The following is a 19,960-nucleotide window of genomic DNA, read 5'->3' on the forward strand; positions in this document are numbered from 1 at the left end:
TTTGCACTTAAGAAGAAAGTGTATTCTGCTGCTTTCAGATGGAATGTCCTATAAATATCAATTAAGTCTATCTGGTCTAATGTATCATTTCTAGCTTGTGTTTCCTTATTTTCTGTCTTGGATGATCTGTCCATTGGTGTAAGTGGGGTGTTAAAGTCCACCACTATTATTGTTACTGTCAATTTCCCCATTTATGGCTGTTAGCATTTGCCTTATACATTGAGATGCTCCTATATTGTGTGCCTGTATATTTATAATTGTATGTTTTTGGATTGATCCCTTGATCATTATGCAGTGTCCCTCTTGTCTCTTATAATGGTCTTTATTTTAAAGTCTTATTTGTCTGATATGAGTACTGCTACTCCAGCTTTCTTCTGATTTCTATTTGCATGGCATATCTTTTTGCATCCCCTCATATTCAGTCTGTATGTGTCTTTATGTCTGACGTGGGTCTCTTGCAGGCAGCATGTACATGGGTCTTGTTTTTGTATCTGTTCAGCCAGTCCGTGTCTTTCGGTTGGAGCATTTAATCCATCTCCATTTAAGGTAATTGTCCATATGTATGATCCTGTCACCATTTTCTTGATTGTTTTGGGATTTGTTTTGTGGGCCTTTTTCTTCTCCTGTGTATCCTGTCTGTAGAAGTTCCTTTAACATTTGTTGTAAAGCTGATTTGGTGGCATTGAATTCTCTTCGCTTTTGCTTGTCTGTTAAGTTTTTGATTTGTCCATTGAATATGAGTGAGATCCCTACTGGATAGTGTAATGTTTGTTTTATACTCTGTCAATTTCTGAGAGGTGTGCTGAGGGTCCATAATTTTCATCTCTTCCACTTCCCCTCCACCCCCCACAACATTTGTGGGGGTTTTTGTTTGTTTGTTTTTCGAGCAGAGAAAGGTTTATTGCAGGGCCAAGTAAGGAGAATAGGTGGCTCATGCTCAAAATCCCAAACTCCCCAGTGCTTTTGGGGGAGAAATTTTTAATAGGCAGATTTTCTGGTGAGGGCTCCATCCTTATTTCTGTCTTAGGGACATTGCAGGCTTGAATTCTGAAAATAGATTTCCCGCTTTGCACTGGCTTCTGGAAAGCCCCCAGCCACTTTTTGGATTCCTTCTAGCAAGTGGTAGATGGTGTGCTTTTTGTGTTTGTCTAGATGGAAATTCGTCTGTAATGTCATTCCACTGTTTGCTACTCTTCTTTTCCTTTAACCCAACTTATATCCCTAATTTAATTCTTGCCCATTTCAGTACTAGTTTGCAAGACACTTTAAATGCTTTTAATTAAGCTGGATCTGAATATATTTCTTCTTCCCTATGTTTCAAATTAAATTAAATCATTACATTTTACTGGTGGGGAAGGCTATAGTTTTCTTTCAGGTACTTAACTGCATCAGATGAGGCAAAGCATGTATATTCGTTTAGTGTAGAAGTGTTGTTTACTATAGGATTTTAAATATACATATAATAAATTCTGTTCTACACTACTAAGTATATACTTTCTGCTCTTTAGCTAAAGGATAGAAGAGATGTAACAAGATCTCCATTTGTTTCTTGTTTGTGTTCTATTAATAACAATTTCTTAGATGTTATTTACTGCTGAAGTGCCATGAATCTAGGCAGTGTACTCTTAAACTCGGCCCAATTGTATGTTTCCAGATTATGTGCAAAATACTTAAAATAAATATCCATTAGTTCAAATAACTTAGGGGATTTTCTTAAAACCCAAAGGAATAATGATGCTCATGTCATAACCTTGAGAAAATTAGCCACCTTGAACCTTAATTTTCTCCTTTGTAAGATAGAGGAAAATTATGATATTTTACAGTGTTTAGAATTATAAACAGTCCACATGAAAGTGAATCTTAATAAGTGTTTTTGGGTTTACTGATTTCTCTCTTGCATATATTATTTCCCTTTGGGGAACCTTATTTTACTTTGATTAATATACGTTAACATATTTAACCAGATATTTTCATCTCCTCCAATAACCTGCAGAGAAGTGAGGGAGTAGCTAAGTTTTCTCCTATATTTGAAACCCCAATGAAAAGTTCCTGAACTGGAAAGTGAAGTGAGTCTCACCAGGTTGTGGTTCACCCCCAGTCAAGCTGCTCTTTCCAGAACCCACTGGGCTGTTTGTCTCACAGGGTAAGACAGAGTGCAAAGGAGAAGGTTCCTAACTTTTGGCCATGAATCTTGAACCATTCTGGAAGTAAAAGTAAGGATTCTAATTCATGTGACAAATCTGTGTACCTCCAGTGGAAAAAAGTCCTGCTGAAATTGTTTTCTCTTTTGTTTCATTTTTGTATTTGTTCTAGACACAACTCAGAAACCAGCTGATTCACGAACTGATGCACCCTGTTCTAAATGGCCAAGTACAGTCCCCATCCATCTCGGTGGAAGAGAGCTCCCTCTTAATAGGAGCTTCCAACTCTCTAGTGGCCGATCACTTACAGAGATGTGGCTATGAGTATTCGCTTTCTGTCTTCTTTCCGGAAAGTGGTTTGGCAAAAGAAAAGGTAACATCTTTGCTTTTCTGAACTTTGTGTCAGTAGCTTCTTCCTCAGGTAATAGCTAAGTGCTCCCTAGAGAGCTGGGTCTGTTTCTTTTTTGTCTCTGAAATTACATCATGTATTTGTTAATAATGGGACAAAGGAGTATGAAATCTAACATCGTTATCAGTTCCTTGGTGGCTTGGTTTGTCTTTATAAAATTGTGATGTTTTGGAACTAGAATTGACCTGAAACTCTATGTAGTCTGAGACCCTAAACTGCCGTTTATGTTGAACATCTGTTGTGAGACTAGCGCTGCTGGTCACTCTGCAGATAGGTGATGGATTAGAGGTGAGAATCCAGCCTCTGGAGGGGTGAGATGATTTACTCAAACTGACATGATTTGTAAGTGGCAACCAGGGCATTAATCTACATCTACAATGTACTTTCTTGACTCTGCTACAGTCTCTTCAGTTACTTGTCCTGTTTGTGATTAAGTAAGAGAAGAATAAGTACCTTTTAAAAAACCTGTGGAGTTCTTAAATAGTGAAACAGCTTTTTCCTAATTATTTTAACTGTCTCTCCACCAACCATTGAACATGGTAGTTACACTTTGTTATTTTAATGGTAGATATAGCCAACTTTCTGGGTTTTTTTTAAAGACTTAATTTTTTTTATAGCAGTGAAGTTTCACAGCAAAAATGAACATGAAGGGAGATGGCCCATCTGCCCCCTGACCCCACACAAGCATAGCCTCCCCCCCAACCCCAGCATTTCCTACTATGTACATTTTACATTCAGTGAACCTACATTGCACTTCATTATCCCCTGAAGTCTGTAGTTTACATCAGGGTTCAGTCTTGGGGTTGTCCCTGTGTTTTTGCTGTTTATCTTGGCCATAATTGCCCAGAAGTGGGATACTCAGAAGTTGTAAGAGAACAACAGAGTTGTTATTGGAAAAACTTAAAATTTAAATATCCTGCATAGGGACGTCCCTGGTGGCTCTGTGTCTAAGACTCCACACTCCCAATGCAGGGGCTCTGGGTTCAATCCTTGGTCAGGGAACTAGATCTCACATACCATAACTAAGACCCAGCCCAGCCAAATACATAACATAAATACTTAAGTAAATAAATAATAGATAGATACAGTATATTTAAACAACCAAATTTTACCAGCCTTAGAAATTCCTTTTTGGTCCTTCCATCTGTGTTTCTCACATTTCACAATTTTGCCGCTCAAATGAATAATAGTCAATCACATAGTTATAGCACTGATGTAGTTTACACACTTAAAGGTTTCTGTACTATAAACTATTTTCTTTAAAGGAAAACTAACTGAAGATTATATCAATGTCCTCAGGGTAGACATAATAAACAATACACATGATAGTAGAAATCCATGTTAAAAATATTTACTCAAGGGACTTCCCTGGTGGTGGAGTGGCTAAGAATCCACCTGCCAATGCAGGGGACACGGGTTCGATTCCCTGGTCTGGGAAGATCCCATGTGCTGCAGAGCAAATCAGCTCCCAAGCCCTAGAGCTTATGCTCTGTAATAAGAGAAGCCACTGCGATGAGAAGCCTGCACACTGCAGTGAAAAGTAGCCCCCACTGGCCACAACTAGAGAAAGCCCATGCACAGCAACGAAGACCCAGTGCAACCAGAATAAATTTAAAAAAATTACTCAAAATGTTTGACCACAGGTATATCTAAAGTAGCTTTAAACATTCATAGTTTCAAAGAGAGTAAAAACTTAGTTTATTTCCATTTTGAAGCAATAGTAATTTTAAAACTTCATTGCCATTGAGAAACCCTGGAATACACTCACATGTTCATGGGTGAACTCAGATATTTGAGTGTCAGCTGTAAGCCATTAACCATTTCTGTTATTTCTGTCAGGCATGTCATTTTTTAAAGATACTTAAATAATTTTTTGAATTTATTTTAGACTGTGCTGGGTTTTCGTTGCTGCATGTGCTTGTCTCTAGTTTTTGTTCTAGCCTGAGGCTTCTCGTTGCCGGGGCTTCTCTCCTTGGGGAGTACGGGCTCTCTGGCCCAGGGGCTTCAGTAGTTGTAGCACGTGAGCTGTAGAGTTTCCCACTGCAACTCGAGATGAGGCCGGATTCCCCGGCAGCAACTCAAGAGCAATTCCAAGTACCCCCTCGCAACTCGAAAGGAGGCCTGACTCCCCTGAGGCAACACAAGAGGTTCCCTCAGGTTCCCGTCGCAACTCAAGAGGAACCCCGAGCTTTCCACCGCAACTCAAGAAAAACCACGAGGTTCCCCCCTCTACGTGAGATGACTCTCAATTCCCCTGCAGCGACTCAAGAGCAATCCAGCGTTCCCCCTTGCAACTCGAAAGGAGGCCTGACTCCCCTGAGGCAACATGAGAGGTTCCTTGAGGTCCCCATCAACTGGGGACCTCAAAGTTTATTGTAATTTAAATAAACAGCCACAATGTAAATAAAATAGTTGTGGTGCACAGGCTTACCTGCTCCGTGGCATGTGGGATCTTCCCAGACCAGGGATCAAACTCATGTCTCCCATATTGGCAAGCAGATTCTTCACCACTGAGTCACCCGGGAAGCCCCAGGTATATCATCTTTGATGTGAATTATTTGGAGGTTAATTACATGATCAAGAGAAATTTTATCCTTTTGGCTTCAAAGTTTAGTATAATTTATTTAATAGTATGAGAAAATTTACATTTTACGTTATTAGCATGTATTTATAAGCTTATTTAGTCTGAACCATGATTTTTAGTCTTATATTTGGAAACATCTTAAATCATCACTTAATCATTGATGTTAAAATATGTGTACTTTTTCTTTTTTAAGGCATTTACTATGCAGAATCTATTGCATCTTTTTAAAATCAGTCCTGAATCCAATCTCTACAAGTCACTGGTAGGATTGTTTAGTTTTTAATAATCTGCTTTGGTTTGTTAATAATAACTGAATAGTTGAATGAAAGTAAACTGTTTTCTTTTAACAGATTTCAGGATTTGATAAAGAAAACCAAAAAGGTAGGAGACTTCATCTTTGTAGAGAATTGGAACATTTTTCTTATGTGTTTTTTTGTATAAAAATATGAAGCTAATAATTTTTAGGTGAAAGAATAGGGAATTTAAATTGAATCATTTAAAGAGGGAATTTAAATTGAATCATCAGATTTTTCTTGTGGCAGTTCATTTTAAAATAGAACCATTCATCTGTCTTGACAAATGTGGATCCTTTTCCCAATTTTCAACCTTTTAAGATAGCTCTTACTCAAATAAGAAAGCTAGACATAACATCAGAAGCCCTACAAACAGGTTGAAAGCTAGTTTTTTTTTTTTTTTTAAGATACCCACTGTATGGAACATTTCCAAAACAAAGAGAACAGTTTAGGCATCTGTCTTTGTATCCTAGATATCCCCCAAGTATAGTATATCGAGTATTGTGTTCGTATTTGCTTGAAGAATGAACAGTATGTTGTATGTTATTTTTGTAATCAAGTGTTTATATAGATCTGATGCCGTTGCTTCAGTCATGTCTCACTCTTTGTGACCATATGGACTGTAGCCTTCCAGGCTCCTTTGTCCATGGAATTTTCTGGGCAAGAGTACTGGAGTGGATTGCCATTTCCTTCTCTAGGGAATCTTCCTGACCCAGGGATTGAACCCTCGTCTCTTAAGTCTCCTGCATTGGCAGGTGGGTTCTTTACCACTAGCGCCACCTGGGAAGCCCAACTACTCTGAGATACTAGAAAAAATATATATTGATCTCTGCCCCCAAGTCCCAGCACACAGCTCCGCAAACCCATGTAATGTCTAAGAGCACACGGAGCAGCTCTTGTTCTGGTGTTGGTCTTTGACCTCAGTTCTTGACACAGGACCCCAGAAACCCTTGTAGTTTCTGGGTGTCTCTTGCTTGAATGAGCCAGCACTGGGCATGCTCCTGGATAGCGGCTGGTCATCAGAAGGACCAAGCCATGATTAGAAGCTTGGGGTTTTCAGCCCTGCCGTCCATTCTGTTGAAGGGAGAAAGACTAAAAATGGTGTTAATAATCAGTCACGCATGTGTGATGATTCATAAATCCCAAAAGTACGGAGTTCAGAGAGCTTCCAGGTCAGTGAGCAGGTGGAGGTGCTGGGGGAGCGGCATGCCTGGAGAGGACGTGGAACTCCAGGCTCCTGCTCCGCTCCTGTGCAGTTCTCCTATTCAGCTGTTCATCTGTATCGTTTATCATATCCTTTAAAAAACTGCCAGGTCTAACTGCGTCACTGAGTTCTGTGAGCTGTCGGACACATTCAACAAGCCCAAGGAGGAGGATGGCCTCTCCTGTCAATAGCCATTGCTCAGAAGCAAAGGTGACAACCTGGGCTTGGGGCCGGCATCTGAAGGATGTGTTACTATATCTGAGAGAGGTGGGGGATCGGTGTTGTGGGAGTGAGGCCCTTCACCTGTGGGATCGGTTCCTAGCTCCAGGTAGACAAGTGCCAGAATTGAGCTAAATTGTAGGACACGCAGCTGGCCTCAGAAGAGTATGGTTTGGTGTGGGGAGACACCCCCACACTCTGGGTGAGCAGGGGCGCCAGGAGTGAAGTGTGGTGCCCTGTCCTGTGTAAAAGCCGAGGAGGCTGACAGGGAGCGGAGAGGTGAAGGAGGTGGATTTTGCCTACACGGAAGGAGGGAAGCTGAGGCTCTTTCTCTCTACAGCTGCTGTGAGTGCCAGGCCACGGCCTCGACTTGATGGGCTTGGTAGTATGAACGTAAGCCAGCAACCTGCCTGTGTTGCTTAGCTGTTATTTAGAGCTTTTCAAAAAATCTGTAACATGATGTAATGGCCCTTTCATGTTGGTATGCTCCTGGATTTTGTCTGTTGCCAACGTTACTACCATCCTCATTGGAACATTCATTAATTACCATTCGGCAAACACTTGAGTACCTACTTTCTGCCAGTCATTCGTCTGTCACTTAACTGCCTGGTGAGGATAAGTGACTCACACGACATTCTATTTTTGTTTTACTTTATTGTATTGTTGGGCTTACCTTGTGGCTCTGCTGGTAAAGAATCTGCCTGCAATGTGGGAGACCTGGATTGGGAAGATCCCCTGGAGAAGGGAAAGGCTACCCACTCCTGTATTCTGGCCTGGAGAATTCCATGGACTCTATAGTCCATGGGGTCGCAAAGAGTCAGACACAACTGAGTGACTTTCACTTCACTTCACTTCATTGTATTATTGGAGTATAGGTGACTTAACAGTATTGCATTGATTTTGGCTGTACAGAAAAGTGATTCAGTTATACATACATATAAAGTCTTTTTCATATTCTTTCCCACATATCCAGTATCATAGGATATTGAGCATAGTTCCCTGTGCTGTATAGTAGGATCTTGTTGCTTATCCATGCTGTATATAATATTTGGATCACAAGATAAACCACCTGCAGAGTAGCTCATCCTTACTGAAGCTGAGGATGATAGGTGATCCAAGGTTGTATATTCTAAGACAGTGGTGTCTAGTGTAACTCTGTGATGATGGAAATGTCTGAATCTGTGTTTTCTGATATGGTAGCCACTAACCATATGGGGTTATTGAGCACTTCAGATGTGATTGGTGTGAGGAACTGAGATTACAGTTTAAATAGCTACATGATTTTTGGCTACTAGCTGTCACATTGGACAGCACAAGTCTAAGTAAATAGCTGCTGTCTGTAGTGTTACTATTTCAGGAAGGAATTAGGGGCTGTAAGGGGTTTTTTAATAATCCACTTATTTCTAGGTATATATATTATTAAAAATAGCTTTTCGCTTTTAAACTCGCTCTTTGAGTCTTTCTAGTTCAGAAAGACGTCGGGTCAACATCTCATACCAGCTTCACCCAGCCTCCTAATAAAATCCTGAAAGTAAGAAAAACTGAGTTGCAGACACGTCGGGTATCCTAGTGGCATAATTTGGATTAAACTCTTGGCTAACAGTAAAACAGCTACTGTTACAATGAAATGATTTTAAAATTGGTGACTTCCAATTAAGAAATTGTTGTTATTGTTCAGTTGCTAAGTTGTGTCCAATGCTTTGAGACCCCATGGACTGCAGCACGCCAGGCTCCCCTGTCCTCTATCTCCCGAAGTTGGCTCAGATTCATGTCTGTTGAATCAGTGATGCCATCCAACCATCTCATCCTCTGTCGCTCCCTTCTCCTTTTGCCTTCAATCTTTCCTAGAATCAGGGTCTTTTCCAGTGAGTCAGCTCTTCACACCAGGTGGCCAAAGTACTGGAGCTTCGGCATCAAGAAATTGAGACCATCAAAAAACATGTAGGAAGATGTTTTATACCTGACAGTTGTGTATTTCCTGACAGAGATCTTTGGTCTTATCTAACTGTGTTTATACTTTGAGGATGTGGATCTATTGGATGGTTTTGGTACTTTCCCCTAGATTCCACTCACACATCCTTCCCACACCTAATTTTTTCTTTCAGAGATAAATGGTACCCAGAAGATAGCTGGGTGGAGAATTTGGACACTGGCCCTTCTTTCTGAAAGTTAAAATCCTTACCTGTGATTGACAAAAGAATAGATCAGCGGGACAGAATAGAGAACCCAAAAATAGGTCTATACAAACATAGTCGACTAGTTTTTGACAACAGAAAAAGCAATTTAGTGGAGGAAACTTAGACTTTTCAACAAGTGATGCTGGAGCAATTGGACATGCATATGCACAAAGTGAATTTGGACACAGACGTTACACCTTACACAAAAATTAACTGGAAATGAATCTTATATCTAAATATAAAACACAAGACGATATAACTTCTGGAAGAAAACATTAGGAGAAAATCTTTTTGACCTGGGTTTTGGTGATGAGATATAAACATCAAAAGCATGATTAAATGAAAGAAAAAAATAGACTAGTCAGAGTTTGTTAAAATTTAAAAATGCCTTTCTATGAGAGTGAAGACAAATTACGGACAGGGGAGGGTATTAGCAAAAGACATCCCATAAAGGACTTGTGTCAAAAATATACAAAGAACTCTGAAAACTCAACAATGAAGACACAAGTCAGTTGAAAAATGAGCAAGGGGTCTGAACAGGTGGCTCTCCAAAGAAAATAAGCAGATGGCAAGTAAGCGTATCAAAAGGTACTCCATGTTATTTATTATGAGACATGGAAGTTCAAACAGAAATGAGATAACACTACCTACCTATTGGAATGGCTAAGATCCAGCTCACGTATGACACTAAATGCTGGAAGCATGCGGAGTAACAGATGCTCTCACTCATTGCTGGTGGAAATACAAAATGGTATAGCCGCTTGTGGGGGGGAGTAGTTTGGTGGTAAAACTAAACATAGTCTTACTGGATGATCCACCAGTCCTTGTCCTAGGTACTTACCCAAGTGACTTAAACTGTATTTGAATGTTTATAGCAACTTTATTTACAGTTGCCAGAAATTGGGAACAAACAAGATGTCTTTGGTGAGTGAATGGACAAACAGGCTGTGGTACATCCCAACAGGGAAATACTATTCAGCTAAAAGGAGTGAGCTATCAAGCCATGAAGCTTGATAGTGCTATCAAGCGGAGAGAGAAATGAATCACAACTCTCTGTTGTTAATATAAGAAGCCCCTCTGAAAAGGCTCCATGGTCTATGATTCCATATATGTGACATCCTGGGAAAGGCAAAGCTATAGAGGTGGTCAGCACACCTGACCACCTTGTTGCTAGGTGGTTGCTAAGGATGTGGAGGGAAGGGGTAGCAGGTTGAAGAGGGGAAGCATAGGATGTTTTTTAGGGTGGTGAAAGTGTTCTTAAATTACTGTAATGTAGAATACATGGCACTAGACATTTATCAAATCCTGTAGAGCTTTACAAAGAGTGAGCCTTCATGTATGCAAGGGTAGGAGGTCAGGTGACCTCAGGATTAAATGCTGATTGTGACAAAACAATGTAACCATAGTAACCTCACTGAAGGGAGTGGGGAAAAATCTGCCTACCTGTCTAGCTCTGGAGAGGGATGAAGACTGCGACTGAAGGCAGAAGAAACTATACATAGGCTATGTAGTCAAGGTGAGAGTTACTTCTCATGGGGGTGTTGGTTGACAGTTTTGAAACCGTTATATGTGTGGGCTGGAGTTGAACAATACAGTAAGGGAATAGGAGATGGTGGGAGCCAGGTGGGAACTTAGAGATAAACAGGAACTTAGAGATTCATATGGTAATGGTGGCATTGGAGACATCTGTATGAACTCATGTTTAGCTTAACATAGATATGGATGAGACATAGAGATATTTATAAATAAGTATTTATACATATGGAGAAGGCAATGGCAACCCACTCCAGTACTCTTGCCTGGAAAATCCCATGGATGGAGGAGCCTGGTAGGCTGCAGTCCATGGGGTCACGAAGAGTCAGACACGACTGAGCCACTTCACTTGCACTTTTCACTTTCATGCATTGGAGAAGGAAATGGCAACCCACTCCAGTGTTCTTGCCTGGAGACTCCCAGGGACGGGGGAGCCTGGTGGGCTGCCATCTATGGGGTCGCACAGAGTCGGACACGACTGAAACGACTTAGCAGCAGCAGCATGTATACATAGGTTAGTGTACATTCATATTTCCTTACTCTGCAGGCTGAGGGGCTAGAAGCAGTGACACCCCAGTCGCAATGAGCACACCTCAAGCCCAGTCTGCAGTGCTAAGATTCAGTTTCTAAAACCATTCCATGATAATCGGAACCAGGGCTCCTTGGAGCAGTAGTTGATTCCCAGAATGGAGCAGAGACTAGCCAAGATAATGAGCCTGGAGCCCCTTACAGTGCAAGAGCCTAAGGAAGTACTTAAGAAAAAACTCACGATGAAAGTGCCCCCAAAGCTAGAACAGTTGGAGGAACAGAATAGAAGAGTGGGTTATATATATGAGTTACAGAATTACCTATGAATTATAATTACCAAAATATAAGGTAGGGGATTCATACTCATATAAAGAAATGAGTGGATAGAGGAGGAGATTAGCCATATCCTTCTTAGGGGGGTTGTGGAGGAGGGAGGGGGGAAGTGGAACTAAGTAGGGGTCTAGGGGCCTGTGGAAAGCCCTGCAGAACTGACAGTGTTAGAAATGCTGAGATGGAAGAGCTCATGTCTGGAGATGACCTGCTGCAGGATCTTAGAGGTTTCTGTCAAATGTTGACCTTTTTCCATTGAGAGAGCCAAGATCTGGCCCCAGCGTGACAGGCGGGGGATGAGGTGAGATCAGGCTCACAGGAAATAGTCAGGAGAAGAGGGTGGATGAGAGAGAAGAGTTACAAGGCAGTGAATATGAAAGAAAAGTTTGTATGTCCAGTGGGGGAAAGTAAAAAACAATACATTGTGTGACATCACTTATGTGGAATCTAAACTATTTCACAACTAAACCTATCAAGGAAACAGAAACAGCCTTACAGACCTAGAGAACAGACTTGTGATTGCCGAGGGGGCGGAGGTTGGGGTTAGCAGAGGTAAGCTTTACATACGGAATGGATAAACAACAAGGTCCTACTGTATAGCACAGAGAACCATATTCAGTATCCTATGATAAATCACAATGGAAAAGAATGTTCTTTAAAAAGTGTATATATGTAAAACAGAATCACTTTGCTGTACAGAGGAAAGGAACATTGTCAATCACCCACAGTTAAAAAGATCTAGTATATTGTAATATCTTTAGTAGTAAAGAAAAAAAAGTCCTTGGCTGATGCAGAAATCCAGTCATCTGTTCTAAGAAAGTGAAAACTTATAAAATTTATACTCATGACTTAAAAAAAAAACAAAAACAAGTTTCAGGGAATTCTTTGGTGGTCCATCAGTTAGGACTCCATCCTTCCATTGCTGGGGACCTAGGTTTGATCTCTAGTTAGGAACCTAAGATCCTACAAACCACGTGGCACAGCCAAAAAGAAAAAAAATGTTTCAAACTATTCAGAAAGGTATAAAGTAAAAGAAAAATAGAAACCTCTGTTCATATTCTCTAATTTTACTTTCTGCTGATAACTAGAATGGGGAGTGTCTTATGTATCCTACCAGCATTTAGTTTATGGGGGTCAAAGTCTATATGTAATTAAACCACATATGTTCATAAATGGGATCATATTATACTGTTGTGCAATTTGCTTCCTTTATCCAGCAATAAATTTTTATCAGTGTACTAAGACTAATTATGTTTAAAGAATGTATTTAATTATCCCCATATTGATGAAGATTTTATTATTTGGTGTTTGCCATTAGAAGCATGTGGTATGCAGTGCTACTCCCTTTTGAGAAAATGTAGTTCTGTAAATTCAGAGAGGTAGAATGACTGGCTTAAAGGGTTTTTGAATACTTGGATTTTGAATATCCATAAACACTGACCAATTTCCCTCCCAAGTAAAAGAGCATGCCTGCTTCTCTGCTCCATTGCCAACACTTAAAGTGCTAAAGATGAAAACTTTGATAATATGTGTATTGGGAAAATATAATCTTTCTTTTGTAGTATTAATTTGCATTTATTTTTATTTTGTTCATGTTTATTTAACACTGAAAATTTTTTTCTATAAACTTTGTCCATATCTTGCTCTATTTTTCTGTTTTCTTACTGATTTTTAAAAGCTCTTTATACTATGAAAATTAGTCCTGTCTCCATATTATGGCAAATACTTGTTTCCAGTATATCATTTGTCTTTTGACTTTGTTATTTCATGCCTTATATAAGTTCTTAATTTTCATGTTTGATGTCATACTTGGAAAGGCCTTTCCTCAGAAATTATTCTTAAAAGATACATGATGTGAAAAAGATGATGCTATAAAACCAAGATTGCATAAACAGTGATTGAGCAATGGTTGAATGAAAGAAAGTTGTGAAATAAAACTGTATACAAAGTTCAAAAGTCTGTGGGAGAAGGTGAGGGTGGGATGTTTCGAAAGAACAGCCTGTATATTATCTATGGTGAAACAGATCACCAGCCCAGGTGGGATGCATGAGTCAAGTGCTCGGACCTGGTGCACTGGGAAGACCCAGAGGAATCGGGTGGAGAGGGAGGTGGGGGGGGGGATCGGGATGGGGAATATGTGTAACTCTGTGCCTGATTCATATTAATGTATGACAAAACCCATGGAAAAAATAAAATAAAAAAAATAAAGTGATTAAAAAAAACTGTATACATTATGTCTTTCAGGATTTCTTATACAATTTCTGAAAGAATTGGCAGAATATCATCAGAATAAAAAAAGTCGCAATATGGAAACCCAGACAAGTTCAACATTTCCTGTCAAAGACTCTCTTGGTAATTGTGATCCTCTTCCATAATTATACTTCTTCCATTTTCTTTTTTCAGTGAAGGCGACAGCCTGATGTACTATATTATGTATTTGTTGCTTCACTAAGAGGGTTGCAGGCTGCTGGTAGCATGTTTTCTGGAATCATTGCTCATTTTTTCTCAGGACCAGGAACTCCTCTCCAGGGCTGTTCCTTCCTTCCTGACCACCAGGGCTATGCTTTCCACCTCTCATGGGGATCCAGAGGCTCACTTCTTTCCTTGTTTGTTGGGCTGAAGCTCTCTTGACTGGGAGTTTCTTCCCTGTGTCTCATCTGACTTTATGTTATAGCCACTAAAGTGGGAAGATCTCAGACTACTTGCATTGCAGGGAACTAGACAAGTCAGTGGGCCATCCTTTCATTTTACAGTTGACAGAACTAAGATCACTTGAGGAAGAACAACTAGGCAATGCCTTGTCTGGGTCAGAATTGATAGAAGAGTCCAAGTTTTCTGGTCCATGACCCAGAGCCTTTTCTACTCCACAGGCTTCTGTAGAATACAGAAAAGTAGATGGAAAACCATACCTAACATTTTGCCGATCAGAGACATCACTGCCAATATTTTACTCTCTGATGACTCAAGCGGTCAAGAATCCGCCTGCAGTACAGAAGACCTGGGTTCAGTCCCTGGGTTGGGAAGATCCCCTGGAGAAGGGAATGGCAACCCACTCCAGCATTCTTGTTTGGAGAAGCCTCATGGACAGAGGAGCCTGGCATGCCCCAGTCCATGAGTCGGACACAAATGAGCACACATATTTTAGTCTGCTTCTGCCAGCCGTTTTTTCCTCTGCCTGCTTTTTGGTGATATTGGTGTCACACATGATTAAGACTGTATGAGAGGGCCAGGTTTGCGGTGTACTTCCTGGTTGGTTTCAAATCCACAGTTGGTTTGAGGGCTGGGGGTCTCCTGGAAAGACTGCTGGAACGTGAGACAATCATAGACCTGGCCTTAGCCCCATTGATGCCATTATGTAGCTGTTTAGCCCTCTGGAAGTCCCTTCAACTGGATGGGCATCAGTTTCCTCTGTGAAGTGGAGGAAGTGAAGCACATGGTGTTTTATTCTTCTTTGGGTCAGTGTTTTGAAAGCATGAGTCAGCTCTAAGCAAAGTGCAGTGAAAGAGCCCTCTCCTGTGGCACATAGACACTAGAAAGGGATGCCACTGGTTTTTGACTTAAAGTATACTTTTTGTTTTCTTTTCCCCTGCTATTTTATATTTTGGATAGGATTCGCAAACTTTCAGAACAGTTGAAAACTTTATGGCGAACACTTACACACCTCGAATCTGCCATGAAATTTGTTATACTTGCTTAATCACTTACCTGTCTGTCCATTAAGCTCTCTCACTTTTTGGATACATTTGTATTAATAAGTAAATGGCAGACATCCTTAACACTTTCTCCTAAGTATACACTGTGTTTGAGCAGAGCTCTGGCCATTTACTCACCTGCCTGTGTCTCTCTGACCTCATTTTCTGTGTTGTTTTTTGGTAGCGGAGAAGCTTCAGCTTATTGACAATGAGTTTGCCGGTGCTTGCCCTCAACAGCCAAAGTTAGAATCCTTAGAAGTCAAGTTAAATGAATATAAGAGGGAAATAGAACAGCAGGTACGGGCAGAAATGAGTCAGAAGGTAAGATTTATCTTGTTATCATTAAGAGTGATGTTTTTGTTTGTCTTTTAATGTCTTCACTTTCGGTATATGGGGAAATCACTACAATCTTTACTAATGAATGTGATAATATACTGTTGTGCATACTATTTCTCTTGCCAGATGGTGTCAGTTCTTTATGACTTTTGAATACACCCTGTAAGTGTAGTGAATGAGATGAAACATGAACATGAATTAAACTAAATATATTTAGATAGCATTAATGATAAAGCTAACAGTGAAGAGAGAATTTGTTACTGTTTCTTTACTTAGTTATTGGTATTTACAATTTTTTGTCATTAATTGGCAGTTGAAATACTTTAAAGATACTGAAATAGTGAAAATTAAAACAGAAGAGAAAAGGAAGTGTGAGGAGGAGTTTGCTGAGTTCCGGAACGAATTTGAGAGAAATTGTCAAGCAAAATCTGAAGCCCTGATGTCTCAGGAAAAGATAACCCTCGAGAGAATTCAAAAGCACCAGGAGGTAACATTCTAAAATCATTTGCTGGGGTGGGGGGCATTTCGGGCTATCTCTTGAGTAGGGCCCAGAGTCAAGAGCGCAAGGGAAAGCGTAGGACTTGGACAGGATGTACTGGCGTCCTTCGTCCGAGACAGCTGGAGGGAGCGGACTGCAAGTGGGCTGGTCCACGCTGCGAGTGGGAAAAAACTTGCACCAGAGCAGCAGCAGCCGTGAGGTTTGGTTAACAGCGGGGAGGGGAGGATCAGAGGTGTGAAGTAGCTGCCTTCACTAAAGGAAATGAAGCCCTGGAAAGCAGACAGGGTTGCTGAGCTGTGTCAAACTCAGCCGGGGCGGGCAGCCTGGGCCGGCAGTAGACCAAGTCCAGGGCTTCCAGGTGACGGCCCCAGTGCAGCTCTCAGGAGGGTGTGCGGTGTTGGCAAGGCTGGAGGAATGGAGTTGCTCAGGGAGATGAGCTTGAGAGAGCTGAATCTCCTTGGCTTCAGAAAGGCAGCCCATTTCATGGAAGACACGGGTCGGGCAGGGTGGGGAAGGGAGCTCAAGATGGCAGGTGGCCGCTAATATAAAGCAACAGGGACGGTGACATGGCTGCCTGAAAGACACTGAGAAGCAGGTCTGGGGATTCTGATGGGTGGAAGAAGAAGATGGGTCAAGAGGACAGAGTTGCAGGTAGGGGTTTGAGGTCAAGAGTGGAAGCAAAATGCAACGTGCAACCATGGGTACAGAGGTGAGGTCCCCGGGGTGGAGGCATCCAGGGCTGCCACATGGCCGTGTGATCCTGTCCATCAGAATGGTGGCTGGATGGGAGGTAGAGAGGTTGCCCAGTGGCAGGAGTGGGTGTGGGGAGAGATTGGATCCATTGCTTTAGGAAAAGCTGGTTCCTTTGTTAAGGTCATGTCTTAGACCAGACTGCATCTGGGGCCCTGCTTCCTGTGGACAGCTGGGGCTTCTGTCAGGAAGTTGTGTTGAAAGTAAGAGACTTCCTCCCAGCGTCCACCCTTGCTTGGAGCTTCTCAAAAAGACCCAGGTATTGAATGGTAATTGCACCGCCTCTACAAGTTTTGTATAAGCAGTTCTGAGAACTGGGCTCACTTAGAATGGGAAAGACTAGAGATCTCTTCAAGAAAATTGGAGACACCAAGGGAACATTTCATGCAGAGATGGGCACGATAAAGACAGAAACAGCAAGGACCTAACAGAAGCAGAAGAGGTGGCAAGAATACACAGAACTGTACAAAAAAGGTCTTAATGACCCGAATACCCATGATAGTGTGATCACTCACCTAGAGCCAGACATCCTGGAGTGTGAAGTCAAGTGGGACTTAGGAAGCACTACTACAAACAAAGCTAGTGGAAGTGATGGAATTCCAGTTGAGCTATTTCAAATCCCAAAAGATGATGCTGTTAAAACACTGCACTCAATATGCCAGCAAATCTGGAAAACTCACAATGGCTGCAGGGCTGGAAGACATCAGTTTTCATTCCAGTCACAAAGAAAGGCAGTGCCAAAGAACGTTTAAACTACCATACAATTATGCTTTTTTCACATGCTAGCAAGGTAATGCTCAAAATCCTTCAAGCTAGGCTTCAGAAGAATGTGCACTGAGAAATTTCAGATGTACAAGCTGGATTTAGAAAAGTCAGAGCAACCAGAGATCCAAATTGTCAACATCTGTTGGATCATAGAAAAAGCAAGGGAATTCAAGAAAAACATCTATTTCTGCTTCACTGACTATGCTAAAGCCTTTGACTGTGTGTGTCACAACGAACTCTGGAAGATTAGATGGGAATACCAGACCACCTTACCTGCCTCCTGAGAAACCTGTATGCAGATCAAGAAGCAACAGTTAGAATTGGACGTGGAGCAACAGACTGGTTGCAAATTGGGAAAGGAGTACAACAAGGCTATATATTGTCACCCTGCTTATTTAGCTTCTGTGCAAAGTACATCATGTGAAATGTTGGACTAGATGAATTACAAACTGGAATCAAGATTGCTGGAAGAAATGCCAATAACCTCAGATATACAGATGACACCACCCTTATGGCAGAAAGTGAAGAGGAACTAAAGAGCCTGTTGATGAAAGTGACAGAGAGGAGTGAAAAAGCTGGCTTAAAACTTAACATTCAGAAAACAAAGATCATGGCATCTGGTCTCATCACTTCATGGCAAATAGATGGGGAAAAAGTGAAAGCAGTGACAGAAACTATTTTCTTGAGCTCCAAAATCACTAGACGGTGACTGCAGCCATGAAATTAAAAGACACGTGCTCCTTGAAAGAAAAGTTATGACAAACCTAGACAGTGTATTAAAAAGCAGAAACATCACTTTGTTGACAAAGGTCCCTATAGTCAAAGCTATGTTTTTCCAGTAGTCATGTATGGATGTGAGAATTGGACCAGAAAGAAGACTGAGTGCTGAAGAACTGATGCTTTGGAATTGTAGTGTTGGAGAAGACTCTTGAGAGTCCCTTGGACTGCAAGGAGATCCAACCAGTCATTCTTAAAGGAAATCAACCCTGAATATTCATTGGAAGGACTGATTCTGAAGCTGAAGCTCTAATACTTTGGCCGCCTGATGTGAAGAGCTGACTCACTGGAAAAGACCTTGATGCTGGGAAAGATTGAGGGCAGAAGGAAAGGGGCGAGACAGGTGATGAGATGATTTGATGTCATCACTGATTCAATGGACATGAGTTTGAGCAGGCTCTGGGAGATAGTAAAGGACAGTGAATCCTGGTGTGCTGCACTCCATGGGATTCACAAAGATTCGGACACGATGTAGTGACTGAATAACAACAAGCTGTAAAATAAATGTTGGAGGGACAGGTGTTTGCGAGGCTTGGATTGTGTTTATACTAACAATATCATCTGTTTTTCTTAACTTTAAACAATTTTTATTACAGAAAGGTTTTCACATAATTGGGTATTTCTCTACTCTGTACACAGTTATTCTTACTCTCCATAGAAAAACTTCTTCTTAACTTCTCATCTGGTGATGGCAAGCACTAAAATCCTGATTTTAACAGCATTGTAGTAAAAATGCCTCAGTGATTTAAGTTGAAAGCAGTATATTGGTACATGGCTCTTGTGCTCATTTATCAAGAATGTACAACTGTCTTTATTCAAAAATACAAAATAAATTATCTGTAGACATGGACAGTGGCAGCAACAAACCATTCCGTTATCAACTGAAACCAGTAACTGATGGTTTTAGTTATTTTCTTAAACAGCCAGCCTTTTCTTCAGTCATTTTCAACTTAACCTCACCTGGAGTTACTGGTGAGGAACACTGTCTTGAGCTTCTTCTCACAGTTCATTAATAATGGCAAAGCAGTATTCTAGGAAAAATTTGGGCCACTGCACAAATTTGCCTGTCATCCTTGCACAGGGGCCATGCTAATCTTCTCTGTATCATTCCACTTTTAGTATATGTGCTGCCAAAGCGAGCACTAACAGTGTCATCTTGAAGACAGGTGACGAAGTCAGAAAGACAAATATACCATTCAGTTCAGTTCAGTCAGTCGTGTCCGACTCTATGACCCCATGGACTGCAGCATGCCGGTCCATGCTCCCTGTCCATCAGCAGCTCCCAGAGTTTACTCAAACTCATGTCCATCAAGTCAGTGATGCCATCCAACCGTCTCATCCTCTGTCGTCCCCTTCTCTTCCTGCCTTCAGTCTTGCCCAGAATCAGGGTCTTTTCCAATGAGTCAGTTCTTCGCATCAGGTGGCTAAAATATTGGAGTTTCAGGTTCAGCATCAGTCCTTCCAATGAATATTCAGGACTGATTTCCTTTAGGATGGACTGGTTGGATCTCCTTGCAGTCCAAGGGACTCTCAAAAGTCTTCTTCAACACCACAGTCCAAAAGCATCAATTCTTTGGCGCTCAACTTTCTTTATAGTCTGACTCTCATGTCCACACATGACTACTGGAAAAACCATAGCTTTTGACTAAATGGACCTTTGTTGGCAAAGTAATGTCTCTGCTTCTTAATATGCTGTCTAGATTAGTCATAACTTTTCTTCCAA

At 41.2% G+C, this 19,960-nt stretch overlaps 1 protein-coding gene and 1 non-coding gene across 8 annotated transcripts in view; one reads left to right on the forward strand and one right to left on the reverse strand.

Annotated features, from left to right (window-relative positions):
* Positions 1-19,960, forward strand: part of OFD1 (OFD1 centriole and centriolar satellite protein) — a 64,469-nt gene that overhangs the window by 9,976 nt on the left and 34,533 nt on the right. For 3 of the 7 annotated variants that reach the window (XM_065916214.1, XM_065916217.1, XM_065916215.1), the window contains 6 exons: positions 2,314-2,514; positions 5,328-5,396; positions 5,485-5,515; positions 13,663-13,770; positions 15,295-15,431; positions 15,760-15,933. In XM_065916214.1, the coding sequence (XP_065772286.1) occupies positions 2,314-2,514; positions 5,328-5,396; positions 5,485-5,515; positions 13,663-13,770; positions 15,295-15,431; positions 15,760-15,933 (720 nt within the window). Of the gene's footprint in view, positions 1-1,993; positions 2,214-2,313; positions 2,515-5,327; positions 5,397-5,484; positions 5,516-13,662; positions 13,771-15,294; positions 15,432-15,759; positions 15,934-19,960 lie in introns of those variants that run through there. The other 4 variants (XM_065916219.1, XM_065916220.1, XM_065916216.1 and 1 more) reach the window with 4 other exon arrangements.
* On the reverse strand, positions 19,274-19,380 carry LOC136154875 (U6 spliceosomal RNA). The gene has a single exon (XR_010660581.1). It is a non-coding gene; the product is annotated as a U6 spliceosomal RNA (small nuclear RNA).

Source organism: Muntiacus reevesi, chromosome X (assembly GCF_963930625.1).
Source record: "Muntiacus reevesi chromosome X, mMunRee1.1, whole genome shotgun sequence".
Classification (NCBI taxonomy): domain Eukaryota; kingdom Metazoa; phylum Chordata; class Mammalia; order Artiodactyla; family Cervidae; genus Muntiacus; species Muntiacus reevesi.